At 37.5% G+C, this 19486-nt stretch overlaps 1 protein-coding gene across 1 annotated transcript in view; it reads right to left on the bottom strand.

Annotated features, from left to right (window-relative positions):
- Positions 1–19108, bottom strand: part of nxph4 (neurexophilin 4) — a 78503-nt gene extending 59395 nt beyond the window's left edge. Inside the window, exon 1 of the mRNA XM_030135466.1 lies at positions 18661–19108. Within this exon, the coding sequence (XP_029991326.1) occupies positions 18661–18714 (54 nt within the window). The 5' untranslated portion in view covers positions 18715–19108. The remainder of the gene's footprint in view (positions 1–18660) is intronic.
- Between the last annotated feature and the right edge of the window lie 378 nt (positions 19109–19486).

Raw genomic sequence — 19486 nt, 5'->3', positions numbered from 1 at the left:
ATATTTGTTCTTGATTGTTTTAGTTGTTTTGTTAAGCTATTGTTTGCAATATGTAGAAAACTAAACTTGAACAATACTTGAAATTCTTAAAATGTAATAATTAAATCAACTGAGTGACATGTTATGTTATAATTTTGAATGAAATATACATTGTGAATTTAATTTGTTTAAACAAAATATTTCGATAAGAAGGTGACAGTCGTATTTTTAATAGGAGTTAGATTTTTTTCATTTTATTTTCACTGAAAAACAAATATCAAAATAGGATTTATAACCTGTAACAAACAAGCAGGTCCCCTTACATGTGGATAGAGTGATTTGTAGACAGCTTTTATTTATAATGTGATGTGACAATTTAACCTTATTCAAAAGACTAAAGTTCCTGCAATTTGGATCAACCCTAGTTTGACCTGCTTTTTCTGTGTACTTCTTGTTAAAGTGTGCAATTAACAACTGCATGTGCACTTGTATTAATTTAATTTAATCTGTTGAAGTCTATTTCGTGCTTGAACCCATTTATTTGTTGATGTTAGCTGACGCAATACACCTATTTCTATTTAGAAGACTCATATTTTGGAAAGACAAAATACGTTTAAATTCATACCAATGCCTTAAATTTGTGGAAATATAATATAAATATAATGCTGGTCTCTTAAATTACTGTGCAATATAAAATAACAGTCATTTCCAATTAATAGACAGGATTTGTCAGTTACAGAAGATGACTCATAATGGAAAGGTATCGCATGAGAAGGGATGTGTTTATAGACAATCAAGACTCTGTTGGAAAATTAATTAAAGAGATAACACACATTGATTATAACTACTAATTCTGTAAGTGTCACAAAGTGATCGTGCCGTACTGATCATACACTATACAGAGCGCAAAACTATCCAAATATATTCAAACATAATAATTATGGTTCATCTGGAAGCACTGGCAAAAATCCTCATCCTTGCACTTCTTCTTCTTCTCTACTCCTCTAATGCTGCAACAATGTGCAACATGGATGTGATTAGCTTAGAAATACGGTGGGATAGTGTCATCAGATGTCTGGCACGGCACACAAACACAGACTCCAACACAAACTTCATATAAGTACCCCAGCACATGAGTAAATCTTACATGGATGGCCTTTAACCAAACTGGATTTATCCCTTAGGTAGTTTTGCACTGGTTCAATTTCTACCTGTGTGAGTTTTTTTGGTAGTCTGCAAAGTTAGGATTTCAAAGGAGTTTCCCTCTGAGTATTAGTAAAGCAATTTGGTTTTAGATTAATTCCTAAATCAAAAAAACACAAACTAAATTATGTCAGTTCTTAAGTGAAGGGAATGTGTGGGTCAGTTGCAGAAGGTTTTAACTTTCTCACTAGCTGCAGACAGCCCTTCAATACACAATTCCCCTGTGCAGAATCTGGATATCATCAAAAGCACAAAAAGATAAAATGCATGTTGAGGTCGTCTCGCACACGCTGACAGTTAAACTCTTCATGAAGAGTATAATGAAATTTGTCAGTGTGAGGCGAGGTGAGTTTCTGATGCATTCCTCTGCCCTCACAGCCTCGGGTTCAGTTCAGTTTGCTCTGCACTCCTCAGCCCTGACCTGCACTCTCTCCCCTGCAACCTGCTTCTGGGCCAAGTTGGACGAAGTTAAAGGAAGCAGAGTCTACCCCCATCGCCTCTTCACACACTGTTTCTTCCCTTTCGCCATCAATCTCCCCATCCCCCCTTAGTTTCTTTGCCACTCAGGCTAATTAACTAAAAAACCAAGCGGAGATTTTATATAATTCAACACTGAGAACTGCCATGTCTCTATCCAGTAACACCCAGAGAGAAACATGGTGACTGCAGCCAGAAACCACCAGGAAAGGATAGAGGGTGGGTAAAGCACAAATCTTGTCTCCTCTAGCCCAGTTTAATTATCAGAACACAAGTAGCTGGAAGCTGAAACTATGAAATTCTCGGCATATATTTTATCCCTTCCATAGCTACATTCTAATCTGACATACTAGCAGAGTTGCAGGCCGTGCATGACCACTATCAGTTTTGGTTCGGTGGGTGGGGCGTGGGTGGAAAAAGCATGCAAGAAGAGAAATGGTCAGATGGAATGAAAGATAGAAGCTCGATTGTGAGGGTTTTGACAGGCAGGTGGAGGGTGAAAGAGGTGTAAGATGAAAGACAGTGAGAGAGAATGACAGAGAAATAGACTGAGAGAGGTGCGAGAGATCTGTGACCAAATGGTTTGGTGGAGTGCTCACTTCTTCCCTGAATTCTCCTCCATTAAGCTTAGATCCAGGAAACAATATATAAAGAAACTTTTTGACGTGAGAAACAAGTCTCTAGGAGCCACATCCAAAAAGAAATTGCTCGTTGTGTGAGTATTTCACCTCACTTTAATCTCAGCAATGCAGCACATGTCGCTCTTGGAAAGGATATACAAGAATACAAATACAACTTCATTATGGCATGTCCTTCAAAGAAAATCAACAATCCAAATCCTTTGAAATCCACGCATGTCCAGAGGATTTCTCCAAGATCTTTTATTTATTGAGCTGTGTGATAGCTGAGGTCCACTGCATACTGAGGCTTACCAAAGGGGTCACCAGTGCAGCTAGGTTACTCATGATTATTTTTTTTTACTCTCACCCTGCCTCAGCTCTCCAATAAATTCAATGCATGTCTGAATTAATGCATTACTAGCCATGCTTGAGATATTAAAAAATGATAAAAACTAATCCCTCCTCCACATTCCCCTCTGTGGCAGGGTCCTCAAGCTGAGCTGACCCTGAGCATCCTCTGCTGCCTGCACCATGAGTTATGATATTTGGTCCTTCTCAGATTACACTTTAATATTTCATTACATTCACAAAAGTATTCTATATATCTACCTCTGAAGTGTCACAATTAATCAAAACACGTTGTTCCATGCTGTCAAATAACTCTGAACTATCTATAACACACAAACATAATCTAGAAATGTTGTGCATGTATTCCTCTGTAAATCACAGGTGCATAGAATCCCAGTTGCCAGGGTTTCCTCCCCTCACTGGGAAATTAATGGTTGGAATGGATGGCAGAAGCACAAAACTCAGGAATTGTACCACTGTAGAGCAGGATTCACATTTCAACTCTTGTTCTCGGATTGAGACAAGAGGGTTTGACGCCACATTCAGCTGAAGTCATTCATTGAGTGGAAAAAAGACAATGTACTGAGCTCCAGCGTTAAGCTTCAATGATGAAATGAGAGACGTTGCTTAGCTGAAAGGAAACATGCCTGTTTGGTCTGTCATGTAGGTAAAAGTACCATCAACTATTCATTTCACCACAACACTTCATGTAAGTGTTGTTTTGTGTTCTGGTAAGCTAACAGCCACAAACATACAGTCAAAAGAGACACATTTTAGCTAATATTATATAAAAAATCAGATGAGTCATTCACTGAAGTGTTGCCTCCTTTGTCTGTTATGCAGGTTATAATTTATGTGGAATTAATTTCAAATACTTATTTCAATATAATTTTTGTACCAGTAGGCTAATGGCTAAGTACTAGTGCTGTCAAACATGTTTCATTTTGTATGAGCAAAAAGGCACAAGAAAGAATGGAATACATATGCACTTAACATGCTTATCACAAGCTGAGCGACATGTTAGCCGTAGTGCTAGTAGAATCCCAGACTAACATATGCCTTGCGTTAATGTGGTATTTTAAACTGGAAGTGCTTCGGTGAAAAGAAAACTCCTTCCTGCAGAGTGTGTATAATGCATTGTGTCAGTCGACTGTTCCATCTTGAACGTGCTGTTCAGTGTCTTCCATCTTCATGGGTTGGTTCTGCTGCCTGTCACTACCGGATCAACTGCCCCTTTGCATATGTGGTAACTTGGACAAACTGCCTGAAATGTATTAGCAGAGCCGTTCAGAGTCATTCTGTGCTGCAAATGGGTTAAAATTTTTAATCAGATTCATCATGATGATGAATGAATCCGTATTAAAATGTTAATTTTGACAGCCCTACTAAATACATAAAGCAACAATCTGAGTCTGACACCTATAGCTAATATCCTGTTAAATTTGTATAGCATATAATAAAAATGATATATAACAATAAAAATGATTGTGTAATGTAAACAGTAGCTTTGTCATGATATCTGAATTATTTAATAGACATTTGTCTGGTGGGTAAACAGTGATATTACTGATTTTGGATGTGTACTAGCTACTAACTAGCACCTGCCCGGGGACAGCAAATGGAAAGTAGCTTGTAGCTAACTCTGGTGCAAAGCATCTTTTCTCTTTGAGATTAATGTATTTGTATGTCGCCCTGACAACTAAACAATAAACGAAATTAAACTAAACTAAACTAAACTGTCCATAATGTAACAAAACTATTTTTGCTGTGGAAAAAAAAGTAGTGTAGGTTGTAATATGTTATGAGTATCTTTCAAATAATTTGCTTAATGTGGAAAGAAATATGACCCAGCATCAAGACTTGTATATTTCCTGCTTTTGCCTTTGGTAAGTTATAATCAACGTCGACTCCAAATGACTAATGAAACAGATAATTGTTGTTTAAATCCCTGTTTTGGAGTTTGCTCATTTAAGTCCTGACAAGAAAAGCACTCGGAAAGTGCAGACCTCCGCCAAGACAGACAACAAACAAGTGGTGCCAGGCCCAACAAACCCCACCCCTCACACATATTTTGCCTATTATGAGTAAATCGTAAGATTTTTAAAAATCATTAAAGATTTGAACTTTGACCTACCTTTCCCAAAATGTAATGACATCTATTCAGGGTTACTGGCAATCTATAAATCCAATTTGGTATGAATTGAAGCAACAGTTTTGCTACTAAAGCGTTAATAAACAAACAAACAAATAAACAAACCAAACCAAAAACAATACCCCATTGCCCATTGCCTCCCCTTGGAGGGGGGGGGGGGGGCAATAAACAAATATCTAGGAAATTGGATATGATGTTTGGGTTCTTCTCTACATAACTGTATTTAAAAATTTGTATGTAGACTGTCACAAACCCAGATGCGCCCGCCCCCCCCCCCCCCAACACACACACACTTTCTTACAAGTGAGCAATCATTCATGGCTCTGTGTGGGCCTGTGTTCACTTCACATGCTTGTCTCTTGCACCAGTAAACACATGTGAAGGCAGAATACACACTGCTATATCAAATAGCCAAAGTATGAAGCACAGCGTGCGTTTTTTTCCCCAGCGGGATGTGAGACTAGGCAGCACATTGACCATGCACAGCGGCGTTATGCCATAACTGGTGGCCCCCGCTGAGAGCTGAGCTACTCATCATGCATGTATGAAACAAACACGGTGCCCATCATCAGGAGCCAAGTGTCCCTTCTGATGTGATCTATTTCCAAAGCTCGACTCTACCCCTCGGAGCCAGGAAAAAGAGCGAGGCAGAGGAGAGAGAGACATATTAACGCACTGCTCACATCAAGAAGATGACTAGGGACCTCTCAAAGTGGAGCAACACCAGTAGAGCAATCCAAAGTAGGGCTGACCACTTCACACCCAGAGTCCCCCTCTGCTGCTTTGTTTATTAACTCATGCAAAAGAGGACGACAACAACAGAAGCCTAATGGGGATTCAGGCAAACTGATGGTTGAATAGAGTACTGAACACACATACAAAAAAAATACTCAATGCCTTGATGGATGTAAATATACAGAGTGATAGTTCAAGTTATGTAAGACATTTGCCTGTTTTATTTTTACTATACTTGTAATGAAATACATACATTCCATTATGCTTTTATAATAAATGCCACTGTGAGAAATATAAACATTTTATGACACAAAAGTGTTTACAGCCAACAGAGACTGGATGTTTAAATGCTCAGGATGACAATGCTATCGAATAAAGCTTAAATATTCTATTTATCATGTCTATGGTGCATATTAGCACTGCTGATTAGCACTTATCACAAACAACAGACCTGATTATGGGACTGTCATTAGTATTGCAAGTATGTGGTCATATCTTGAAGCAATGGACAGATAAAAACTTGATCTAACGTATGTACGAATTACGGGAATGCTAAAGTTATTGTGTCTATATCTGAACTAATCCATGCAATAGCTACCAAGTCATTTCACTAAAACAGAGAATTAATCTGAGAGATGAGCCAGAGGAACAGGGTTAAGGAGTTATCATGAATTACATCTTATAATTCATCAAATCTTTAATCATTTGAAAATATCACTATGTGAAAAGACATAAAAATGTAACACTGTAAAAAAAAAATTAAAAAACAAAACAAAAAAAAAAAAAAATTCACTTTACTCTCTCTTTAGATTTTTTTTTCAACAAAGACTTTAATGTCAGATGGATACACATATTCTGAATAAGCATGATGTCAACTTTAACTCATGCAGTTGATTCCACCATTTCTGTTACTAAGGAAGTGGAAAACTGTCTCTGCTGTCTTCCTTTATATCCCATAATTTGTAAAAAAAAAAAAAAAAAAAAAAAAAAAATCTTGTAGTGACTACAGGTATGTGGCCTTCTTCCTCTTCAAGGTTTTCTTTTCGTAGTTGCCAAAGGGTCTTCATTTCCATTGTGTGACCTCTGCTCCTTCCTATTTATTTCATTTGGTGTAGCTTATACCAACATCTAGTCACATTTGATCCAAATCAGTTTATGAAAACATGCATAATTTTGGTTTTCTTTGAGTGCTTTTCCAAAAACTCCCTTCAGATTTGCTTGACACTCATATGCAAACATGACTATGGTGTAAATCTAACAGAAATTCAATTATATTTCATCCAGAACCACAAAATGTCTTATAGTATATTCAGACATACTGCATCATTACAGTACAGAATGCCTGCACACTCATTTACGACGCACAAATAGCATTTAAATCCTGGTCATTTCTGGGTCACGCTCTTAATTAAAGTTAATATTACTGACGTAAGGTGATGGATGAAGTTGTGAATCTCCTGTTTGGCCTTCTTTTCCATTCAGAGCACTGTTCATGATGCATGTCTGTCCTTTTGATGTACAATGTTACAGGGCCATGACACATGCAGCTGTATTAACTTCAGCTAACTGTTCATTTTCTGCTCTATGTTGTCAGTGGTAGTCTGTGGGTCATAAATAAGCTTTAAATAAACACACAACAATGGGGTAGTCATGGCACCTTAATTTTATCTCTTGGTTGAATATATGTATTTGTGTTTGTTGATATTTATCATGGCTCCATTCAATGCATGACGTCTGTGTCACATAGTTTTATGACAAACAAGCCAATATTTTCAAACTGGTACCTTTTCAGGTGTTATCATCTTCTCAGACTTTATCTTTTTCTGCCTCCCACAACTCCTCTCGGGGAGCAATTTTCCCCAGTCGCTCCATAAGGCTGGGTGAGTCATACACATTGCCATTATAATAACGGTAGCACATCCATTCAGGTAGGCGTGGAGGCATTAAAATGCTGTGTGAGTGTGTGTTCTGCAGTGTAAGGAGAGTTCACTTCAAGACAGATCAGGTGTGGTTATCATGACCTGGACCTCTGGATGTGCCTTGTGCCTTTGCTGCCCTTACCCCCCTTCTCTTCACTCAGATAGTGATAGAAAGTGGAAACAGCATTTGAGTTTCTATCAGGACAGAAATTTAAACAGAAGATACAAGTACTGCATCAAAGACTTAAAGAACATGAACTCAGCTCTCCATCATCCGAAAATCACCAAACGCAACAATCTGGTTCCTCCTTCGCCATTAAAGCTGGCAGTTACATAGAGCCATGTTGGAGGCTGGAGAGGGGCTCAGGGCAGGCGATATGAGACCCTCTGGGGCTGAGGCAGCAGCTGTCCACAGGCCGTCTTCTCCAGATGATCCTGGCAGTGAAATGCGTGTCGCTCAGTCTGATGTGGAGCCCAGAGCTCTGCTTCGCTCTCTGCCTGGCTGTGTTTTCACTTCAACTGAAGAACTCATTTTTCTATCAACAGGTCAGGAATGCTCTGTTAAAAAATGCACTGCGCACTGTGTAGGGAATATTGAACACTCCATTTTAATGACTATTTCATTAACTAGTTCAATGAAAAAATCCAAACGGTTTATTCTATGTGTTATTATAACCTTTATTTAACCTGGAAAAAAACTCACTGAGATTAAAAACCTGTTTTTCAAGAGTGCCCTGGCTAAAACAGCAGCAGCCGAAGTTACACAAAATAGAAATCACAACCATACATCCACACTAAAAATATACATAAAACACAATGAAAGTCAGTTCTAATACTATAGCTACATAAAACATTAAAATAGGAACATACACATAAAACACCACCATTATTTGTACGAGAGCCGGCACTTTGTATATTAGGAATTAGTACGAGGGGAGAAGGACTGACAGCTCAGCAAATCCTATGGTGCACACTGGCCCTTCTTACAAGGTGCAGAATAGTACTCAGGCACTGAAAAACTACTAATATTGTACATTGTAGTGAATGGATGGGGGAAATTATTAAAATAACCAGCTATGAACAACTGATTTTTTAAATCAATAAGAGACAGGAGAAATTTTTAAAAAATATGGGGCCCCTTTTTAGATGAAGTGCAGATAACTGAGCAGATCCGACTACAGTCTTGGGTATTCCTAATCTAAGAGATTGGTATTCTGATACCACAATGTATTATGACAAATATCTTATTTTCCTGACCAGGCCTTATTTCACCTGGAAAGTTATAATGTAACAACATATCCTGTATAACAAATTTGACAGTACTCTACTGTTTTTGTCATTTTTAGTTAGTTTTTTTGTGAGTGTGTGTTTTTGTGTTATTTTTTTTTAGTAGCTGTTTTTTCTTTTTCTTCTTCTTCTTTTTTTTTTTTTTTACATTTGATTTTCATATTTTTATTGATATATTTTCTTATAATTCTATCCAGTTGTATCACTGGAAAATGCTTAATGGATGAAAAAAACAAAAAATAAAGAGTGAGTTACAAAAAAACCCCACCATTATTTTAAAAGGTACTAAAAGTATAACAACAACGTTCCTTAAAAACATCTTAAAGAACCGAATTTAATCAATTAGAGAAACATCTACTTCTTTTCCCATTCATTTAAAATGACTTTGAATGTATTTAAAGAGACCAGTTCCTTCAGTTTAAGCTCCTTCTGTAAGTTGTTCCAGGCAGTGGGAACAGAACATTTAAAAGCTTTCTTTCCCAGTTCTATTCTGACTTTTGGAACACGTAAAGAAAACACATCCTGGGACCAGAGACTGTAATTATTTAAGTCATTCCAACAGATGTAGACCAGCAAATATGATGTGTGACTAGATGTTTATATAGACCTGGGATAAATCATTCAAACAGTTCTTCATAGTTCTGTTCCTCTGTTAGTTCACTTTTTTAATCTTGTCAGACTTTCAAACTAACAGTTGAGAGTATTTTTGAAGCTTTTCAGTTTCAGTAAGTTTACACATAGTTAACATTCCATGTTTGATTTTAGTCTGTTTAAGTCCAAAAGTTCAGGTTTGGGGACACCATGAACTAAACAGTCACTAGTTCTCATAAAGGTTGTACCAAATATTGAAACGTTTCCACAGATGTACTTGACATAATGTAAGTGTGCATGACAAATCATCAAATTTTATGTCATTTCTCAAAATTCATGATTAAGTCTGAAAGATGCCACCACATCCCATGGTGATGTAATATTTCATTAGGTTTAAAGAAAAAATTAACTGAAACAACTTTAGGGAAAAGAGCTGAGTTAGGAAAAAAAAGACAAAAGGCTACAGTAAGAAAGAGAAATGGAGAAAAGGCAAAACAGTAGGAAAGGGAATGTGAACTCTGATATCCTGAGTCTACAAAGTTCACAAACTTTGGCTGCCATAACCCTCACAACTCTACCCTTCTGTGGTTTCTGTCTATTTATGAATTTCACTTGGCCAGTGTTGTCAAGGTTGACCATTTACTTCTACTTGTCAACCTGCGCATTGAAAATTGATGCTATAAGGGTTGTAACCACGCTTCAGTATGTCAGGACTAGGGACTGAGAACAGGTAAAAGGTCTTGTTAATGCTACACACATGTGACTTACTGGATAGGAGAACCAAGTTGATGTAGTGTAGGTTGTGTTTATAGTCACATGTTAAATGAGCACATGTTTAGGGGTCGCTACCTTTTAAATGAGGCCTCATACACTCATTTGACCTTAATATTCTGCTTTTTTATTTGGGTAGGATATATTATGTAAGTACAACTGAATACTCAGGGAAGCTTCAAATAACATTTTCGTTCCCTTTTCTTACAGAACTTGTTAGCCTGTTGTTTATGGCTCTATTCTATTCTATTCTATTCTATTCTGTTCTATTTTTACCTCCGCCAAGGAGGTTATGTTTTTGCCAGGGTTTGTTTGTCTGTCTGTTTGTTTGTCTGTCTGTTAGTGTGCAACATAACTCAAAAAGTTATGGACAGATTTGGATGAAATTTTCACGGTTTGTTGGAAATGGAATAAGGAAGAAATGATTAAATTTTGGTGGTGATCGGGGGTGGGGGGGGCCCACGGGGGGGGGGGGGGCACTGATCGTTAGTGTGCAACATAACTCAAAAAGTTATGGACAGATTTGGATGAAATTTTCAGGGTTTGTTGGAAATGGGATAAGGAAGAAATGATTAAATTTTGGTGGTGATCGGGGGTGGGGGGGCCCACGGGGGGGCCCACTGATCAGCCTTGGCGGAGGTCTGCGCTCTCCGAGTGCTTCTAGTTTCTACTATGTTCATTTTGCACCATGGGGCCTTTTGTAAGGCGCGTTTTCTTTATCCAATGTACATGTAGCAAAACTGACAAAAAGCTGACTTTGACTTATTGTTCTTAGTCATGTTGCTACCATGTCTACTAAAAATCACTGTCCTTCTTGCAGATCCTTTTTGCATACCATCTGATGTCTTCAGATGAACATTCTAAATATCCACATAATTCTTCTTCATGAAGTCAGCAGTTTTATGAGGTACATCTTGCAGTTGGGATAATGTTCTTTTGACATTTCTCCTTCCATATACGTAGAACATTGATCATTATATTGTCCACATTATAGAGTCTCACTTAAAGAGTTCTTTTTAAAGCAGTCTATATGATAAAATTTATTTACATTATATTTATGCACCTTTTTCGTAGTGATTTCAATTTCTGCTTTGATATTTTTTAGATGGGTGCTTCTATTAAACTGGTCCCTAAAAACAGGACATGGGGGCTAAAAATTCAAACCAGATGTAGACTAATGTTATGAAGTAAGTTCAGAAGCACTTTAGGTCTATTTTAAAAATAAATACTTACTGAGATAAAAGGGAAACTATTTTTCAAATAAAACCCATTATTATATTATTTTACATTATATTTAATACAGAAATCTGTATGTAACACAGTCAAAAGGACAAAAATTATGTGCTACTATTTTTTTTAAATATCTCTTTATTCTCTCAGAGGTGCATTTTGGAAATTGAACTAATTATGCAAGGCAGAATGTTTCACAAAAATGGCCGCTGTTGCAAAATAATTTGCGATATATTTGTATTTAACTGGGCAGATTCTGCATGTAACGCAAGTGGACATGATGGGTTACATACAAAACCTGGAATGAGACTGAGATTCATGAAAAACCTGGATGTCTGGATTAGAAAAACCACTAGGATCATCAAATTTAACACAGTGTCTTTACTCATAGCGGTATATAAGACCATTTCAAACCATGTGGCCCAGATCAAATGAACTGACACGAAGGTAGTTTTACACGTCACAATTTTGGTCCTATTTTTGGCCCCAATATTTTATTACAAATTCATTAATTTTGGGATGGCTCAGAGCAAAAGTAAAAAATTTTTTGCATTTATCTGAGGTCATCATTAGGTACATCCTAGGGGGAAATATGCCTAAATTTCTCTTTTATCATTGGGTGTAAAAAGCTGGCAAAGTGCCAGGTACCAAAATGTACCCAGTTTCATAGAAGCACCCAGACATAGATATAGATAAAGACAGACTTTATTTCGAACATAAGTAGGCAAAAGAAATTACCAATTTAAACAGGCCTCTCCAATATGTCAACCAAAAAAGAAAAACAAATGACTCATAAATGCATATCTAGTTCACTGTGGCTCTTTAATAATACTTTATGCCTGAAAAAGAATAGGAAGAAGCCAAGCTTATATTGTCCTACCTCAATTTTACATGACTTGGCTAATCAGCTAATGTATACAGTACATAGCAAAAAATAGGTCAGTCATTACATAACAAAAAAAAAGAGAACAAATAATTACATAAAATTAACTCACACGTTGTTGTACCTGAACATTTTTATTACTGTATGTTATTTTGGACACCACTTAAGACAACCTGAGCTTTCTGGTCCAGGACTAGAATCCTGGCAAGGCAGTGGAAGGCCTCATTCAAGTTTCCTACATTCCTCTTATTCCACTGTTTTTCATTTGAAGCACTTGCCAATGTTATTTGCAATTATGTGAAAGCCCACCATCTGGCATTCACAACCGAGTCAACCCAAACCAAAGCTAGACTCCTCTGACAGCTGGGGGCTTGTTCGTAAAATTAAACAGAAAAATTAACTTGATTTTGTTTTGAATTCTGTCTTATCTGTGAGTGCCATTGTAGAAAGAACATATGCAACTATACAAGTGTGCACAGTGCTCTCAGCATAATAAATGTGCCGAGGTTACCGGTTCACACTGTCTGTACACGGGGCCTCAAAAATAAACCTGTGCCAACTTCTGATCAATGAGTCTGACTAAAGAGCACAGCTCACGGTCACAAGCTTCTATTCTTTGCTGTTACTTTTGTTTCCGTCTCCTTGTTGGTAAAGAGGAGTTTGTGGCCCATTAATAAATATTCTTAAACATCCAAAATGTGCAGGAGATAGAATAAATAAATACATTTTTAAAAAATCAGTCTGAGTCACTTCAATACTTCTGTGAAGGTGAACAAAATGTCATGTTTCTATCTATATCCAATTTCTATATCTGACTTGAAATAAACGTGAGTAACTTTGTGCCTCAGACTAAGACTGAAATGAGACAGACTAGATTATTTCTATGACAATCAGTTCAGTCTAGAAAAAAAAAATCTCAATCAATACATGTGTCCGATACAATGCAATGAACTGTTTGAGACTTTACTAATCAATGTTAGACATTATGTTAGACAACCTTATTTCTACTGATGAGTAAACTGACAGGAATATTTCATCTTATTATTTCAAAATGTAACTGTGATATGAATATTTGTCACTGTTGTTTTTCATTATTATTATTTGCAGAAATGGTCAAAATGAACTAATTTAAGAAGAAAACTCTTGAATGTAATTGAAATAATTGTGATCTGAGCGGAGTGATTGGCACTGGTATAATAACTGAATAATTGAAGCATCACTTCAAAGATGCTTAGTTATGATTGTAATGCTCTAGTTTTTAAGGTTAAATTTAACTCACAATAAAATGAAAATCAGTCATTTCTCATCCTCTAAAATGTGGCCTACACACACAGATAGGTCAGAAGACCCAGACTGGAAAATAGAAGAAACTTCGGGAGTGAACCCTAAAATAAGATCCAAAGCCAGTTACACATGTGACCGTGAAAACACCACAGCTGTTTCCTGCATCGATGAGGAAGTGTTATCTGCCTCTGCATTAAAACCTGACACGTCTGCTTGTACCGACTGGGATGGAGCTCAGAGTGAAGTTTCTGACAAAACTCTGGACGTTAGGAAATAAAGCATTATTATCACTATCTCCTCATATTAGTTTTCTTTCACACCCTTTCTCAGCATTTATGACAGAAATTTTAACGCAATCCATAACTAACACTCCTGATCAGCCCTCATCTTGTCTTTCCTCTGGCATTAACCTCAGATTTGTGATGCTCCATATGACTAGAATATGAGTAGCTTTTAGTTCATTGGCAAAACTAAATTATGTAAGGTCAAAATATAGTTTCATTGCTGTAACTGTGCATGAACATATTGGTACCTTTAAAGATAAACACTCGACAGACATTACATACATTTTCATACAGTACATCTCTAATTTGCACATATTTCAATTGCACACAATTTCATATATTTGAAAATAAATCTGTATATTATTGTGTTATTTAGATGTGCACTGTCGCTGGCACCTGTAATTTCATTACACAACTGGTGTAACGACAATAAAGCCTATTCTATTCTATTCTATTCTATTCTATTCTATAGCCTGAATGTAAATTTCTCTGATATCAGGGTGGTAAAGGGACCACATAAAACACCACTGGAACATAAAACAGGGGTAGTAAAATGGATCATTTACAGATTGCACACACAAACGGTACAAAAAGCCTCATTTATTATCTGCGGTGGCCATCTCAGACCGAGGGTTCACTTTCAAATTATGATTCAGATCAAAATTCAAAAAAAGAAAGAGGAGGAGAATGAGAAAAATGCTTTTACTATTCATGAACAGCAGCTGAATCTCTGACCCAGGACCACCTTTAACATCTACACAGGTGGCTCCAACAGGTAAAGAGCCACATGGCCATTCTGCCTCATCGTCCCTCAAGTCTGATCTGCAGCAGCTCTGTCCTCAGTCTGTTCTCACTTTCTCTTCATTTTTGTACATTTAACATAATACCACGCCTCTCAGTCATTTCAGACATAATTCTTATGTTCAAGGAACTTCTGCTGTAGTCGAGCTATCACTTAAGTGTCTATGTGTGGGGGTATTGTTTGCTATTTTGGCCCTGTTGTATTAATTTGGTGTTCTGTTGCTATGACAGAGTCTATTTTTACTTTATTTGACATACTTTCAAGCTAAAATATTTTATTTCAACTACCACTTGTTTGTTCTAAATTGGCGCTTTAGAAATTAATTTTACTCGTTCATATTGTGCTGTAGTTTATTTAATTGTGTCATAAATGGCGTGTTTAACGGCAGGTTGGCCATGCTTTGCGTTCTTCCACAAGGCACTGATGCATGCAAGAAATTAAAGATGCAGAAGAGTGAGTATGGCCCCCAACGGGAGATCTTCAACCAGATGACATATAACAAGGAGCTCAGATCTGAAAGGGGGGCTTCTTCTGTGATGCAAGTGATCTATGCATGAAAAGACCATAGTCTGCAAACTCCTAGGTTTAATCTCACAGAGAACAACATGTTAATTTTGTTATTTTTGACAATATTTAGATTTAATTTTTAATTAGTTTGCAACGATAGTCATGTTTTCAGTTTACATTTTTAGATTTTATGCGTTAAGATTTTTATTTCGTTGCATGCTTAATTGACTTTTTGCAAAGAGGTTCTAAACAAATGGAAAAAATAATTAAATATGAGCAAGTCCCATTTGGTTGTCAAGCATACTTAAAATGTTATCATAAATAAATCTATAAAGTAGTTTAATATGAACTTTTCATTCATATCATATGTCTCATTTCTTGGATAGTAAATGAATATGAGAGTTTGCTCCAATTCCCGTTATAGCTTAATAGTCATGTTCTATTTTATTTTAATGTATAGAACATCTTTGCACATCTAACTTTAATGTTCCTCTCCTCAAGGCTAATACAAAGCCTGTAGTGAAACCGTTCACTGCACCAAGCAAGTGATGACTCATTTTAAAAGTAATGGCTTGTCAAAAATGGGGCATAGGGTTGTTGAAAGGGGAGGAAAAAAAACAAATTAAATAAAAATGGATCGTTGCTTAACCTTAAGCAAATCATGTGAGAATCCATTAAAAATACTGTATGAATCTGTGCCATTTTTTAGGCTAAAACACGCTTTGATCTCTGGGAACAATTTCAGAGGCAATACACAGCAGTAATGTGATTGCTTCTGTCATCATGATTCAACAGATTACATATCTTAATCGGTTTGTGAATATAATTTGCACAGATTACAGACCAGAGGTTGTTGAAACTGGGCCGTTTGACAGTCAGACGGACAGATGGACGGACAAAAAGACAGCAAGTAGGAGACAAAACCACCAACCACCTGGTTTAATCTGTGGTGGGAAATGTGATCCTGCTGTTTCTGAGGGATGAGATTTTTTTCGTTCTGTAAAGGCATCAGGACTAAGTGCACAATATGAGGGCATGAGTATGATCCCGGTAAATACACATGATTACATTTCTCATACACATTTCACAGGAAGTTAGATGTAGAGTCTAGAGTCTGGACTAAAATGCAAAGCTGTGCAAAATCTACTATATGAGACATGACTGCAAAGGAAGTAGGACTATATATAATGAAATTAAAGTGACTCGGTTGCTGTAATATCCCTGGGGTATATAGCTAGTTGTTTTATGGGGGGAGATAAGAGGATTTTGTCAGGTTGAGATGCCGGCTAATGCTATTGTTCCTACTGGAAGCACAAAACAGCAAAGAAGCTTTTCACACATCTTTTCTTCTTTTGTAGTGCTGTTACTGTAGATATCATTTCAAAGTACAAGGTGGAGAAATTATAATATTCCAGTGTTGGAAGGAAATGCGTTTTTTGATACATACATCCTCCCACAAAGTACTCTGATCCAAGTGCATTCAGACATTGTCATTTTTCAGTCGGGCAAATATAAAAGGTTGTTGGGATACTGACAAAATTTTACAGTCTTTTTTTTTCTGAAGGGATGTTCTTCCTTCCTACTTCCCGTTCTCCCCCTCTTCAATCACAAACGTTCACTTATGGCTCTGCAGATCTACTTAAATAGACCTCTAAGTGACCGCTAAGGATGGGTTTTGTTCAAAGACACCACTAAATTAAGTTAGAGAAATGGCTCAGGTTACTTTCTCTTCTCATTCTTCCCTTCCCCTGACTTGTGTTTCTTCTCCTCTCTTTGCTTTTATCCTCAATCTCTTTACTCAGTGTTTCACCCTCTTTTACTTATTTGCTTTATACCTTGTCACTTCTTAATCCCTGAGCTAATAGTGCTCCTGAGGATGTAACTTGTCATATTATGTCAGACAAATCACTGTGTCATCTACTCCGCTGCAGTTGTTGAACACAAATATGATTCTTATCCTCCTATTACTCCTAACAATATAAAACAAAACAAAACAAAACAACCCATTACTAAAAAGCATGGCAGATATAATCTAATACAAAGTCGATCCTAACACTTGAACCTCAGGTTGCACTTTCATGCGGAAAAAAGCAAAGTAGCTGTAGTTTGCAAGAGGAATGATTTGCATTCAATCTTCTAAAAGGAGCGTAGGTGTTATTGCCTGTCACAATACAGGCCAAGCCCAATCTGCCAGCAGCTAACAGGGTCTTTAAAAAAAAAAAAAAAATCACAGCCTAAACACACCTATTGCCCATTATTTGTGTGCAGAAGGAATTTGCCTACTACGGGCCGTGAAACAAGGTTGTTCCACTATTCTCACACTGGTAACAAATCTGATTAAAAAAAGGACTAGTTTTACACTTCAATGCTGTTTTGTAAGACTTGTAAAACAGCCCAAGTGTAACAAAAAAAAAAAAAATCCTGTCAAAATTAAATGCTCTCAAATGTGTTCTTTTTTTTTTCTTTTACATAAATTTACAGTCGGTGTGCATATGGAAATTAGGTGGAATAAAATCAGGATGGAAAAAGAGACGATAAGAGTGTGTGTGTGTGTGTGTGTGTGTGTGTGTGTGTGTGTTTGTGTGTCTCTGTGTGTGTAATAAATAAAGTTGGAGTCAGAGGTAAAGGTAGAGCAGGGTGAGAAGGATTACATAGAAAGGTCATGTTTTTATTCTCTTTCATTTCTTGCTGAGGCCAAACATAGTGAGATGGTGTGTATCTGTTGGGACAGACGCCCAACTATTGTGTTCTGCTCTATTGTGTTTTATTCTATTCTGCTATGGAAAGTGAAAGTCTAGATAGAAAATGGCTGTTATTACTGTTAGTGTACGGGAAATCGGGAAAATACACACTATAATGCGCAAACAGCCAAAAAGAGAGGGTGGAGGGGGTTTGGGTGTGCGCGCTCACGTCGGATACACGCACGCACGCATTTAACCACACATAATCAGCTGCTGCAGTATGGAGCCAAACTAGGCGTACAAACTCTTTGCCGTGGCGATGCCGAGATAATAAAACAAGCCACGGGCGTGTATAACTTCTGAAGAAAAATTAGAGGAAGTTGCTGGGAGCGCAAATAGATGAATAGATAAGGAGGGCTACTTAACTGGGAGTAAAGGGAAACGCTCAGACAGCAGAATCTGCGCGTTTGGGGAGCAGGCAAAAGTCCTACAGACGGTTTTCCTTCTTAACCTAATAGGACAATATTCAACTGCAAAATCATCCATGTTTTGGTCAATTTGTAGCCTGCATATCGGTTGTAATCATATGAAAAACTTTCAATTAAGTTTTAACGAGCACATTGTGTTGAGATCCCGTGCGAATAGTTGAAATATAGGACTGGAATAAAGTGTAAAATCACCAGCTCTTACTTCAGTGTGACCCAGTACATTATTCCACATATCGACACATATTATATCATAGCTGGGTGATTTCTAGGAAACTGACCCTCTGACAAGGAGACGGCAGGTGTATCTGTCCAAACGGCAGAAAGCTACACACATCTATGTGAAATTTAAAAAAAAAAAAAAAAAAAAAAAAAATCATGTTAAAGTTTTTTTCCACTTGGCTGGACTGGAATAAACTCACCTTCTGTAGGATCCACTGGCAGAAGAGAACTATGCTCCAACCAAGAACCTGCATGTCACCTTCCTTACAGCGGACCACCCCGAAAAAAAAACCCCCACTACACGTCTCCCCGGCTGAACATATAAAGAAACACCGCGGAATCCAAGCAATCCCAACAGACAGGCGGCGAGCAAAAAGTATCAGGTAAGCAGAAAAACACGCTTAATAAAGTTGAGCGCTTTCTCAGTCACTGTCACGGTGGTGTCTGTCTGTCAAACTTTGAGCGGTGCCTTCAGTTTCTCCGGTCCGCCTCATGTGGCACATCCATGGTGTTTGGCTCCGCTCATCACCGGACGCTTTTGGTGCGTGGATTAGGTGCGTGGACACCAGAGGTCAGTTAGAAAGGCAGAGGGGAAAGTGGAGATCTCACTGAGGATCAGCGGCACTTCTTGTGTTTTAGTATACTGACTGGTTGATTTAGAGAGATGAGAACTCTCCCTCTCAGTCCCTCCCTCCCTCCCCACTCTTACCGTGTCCGTGAGGTGCGCGCGTCACGGCGCACACAGCTCATTTACCGGCAACCACGTTGACCAGAGTACAGGGCTGGGTCCTGTTAGTATTTACATCAGCTCCTCTGTGGACAGGTTACTATTAGTCTAACCAAACAATGACTTGAACTTTGAATGTGATAGATAGATAGATAGATAGATAGATAGATAGATAGATAGATAGATAGATAGATAGATAGATAGATAGATAGATAGATAGATAGATAGATAGATAGATAGATAGATAGATAGATATGAATAATTATTACATACCTATTAGGCTATAGGTGTATCAAATT

Source organism: Sphaeramia orbicularis, chromosome 5, assembly GCF_902148855.1.
Source record: "Sphaeramia orbicularis chromosome 5, fSphaOr1.1, whole genome shotgun sequence".
Lineage (NCBI taxonomy): Eukaryota > Metazoa > Chordata > Actinopteri > Kurtiformes > Apogonidae > Sphaeramia > Sphaeramia orbicularis.
Note: the sequence above shows the minus strand (reverse complement) of the source record. Positions and strands in the feature narration are given on the sequence as shown.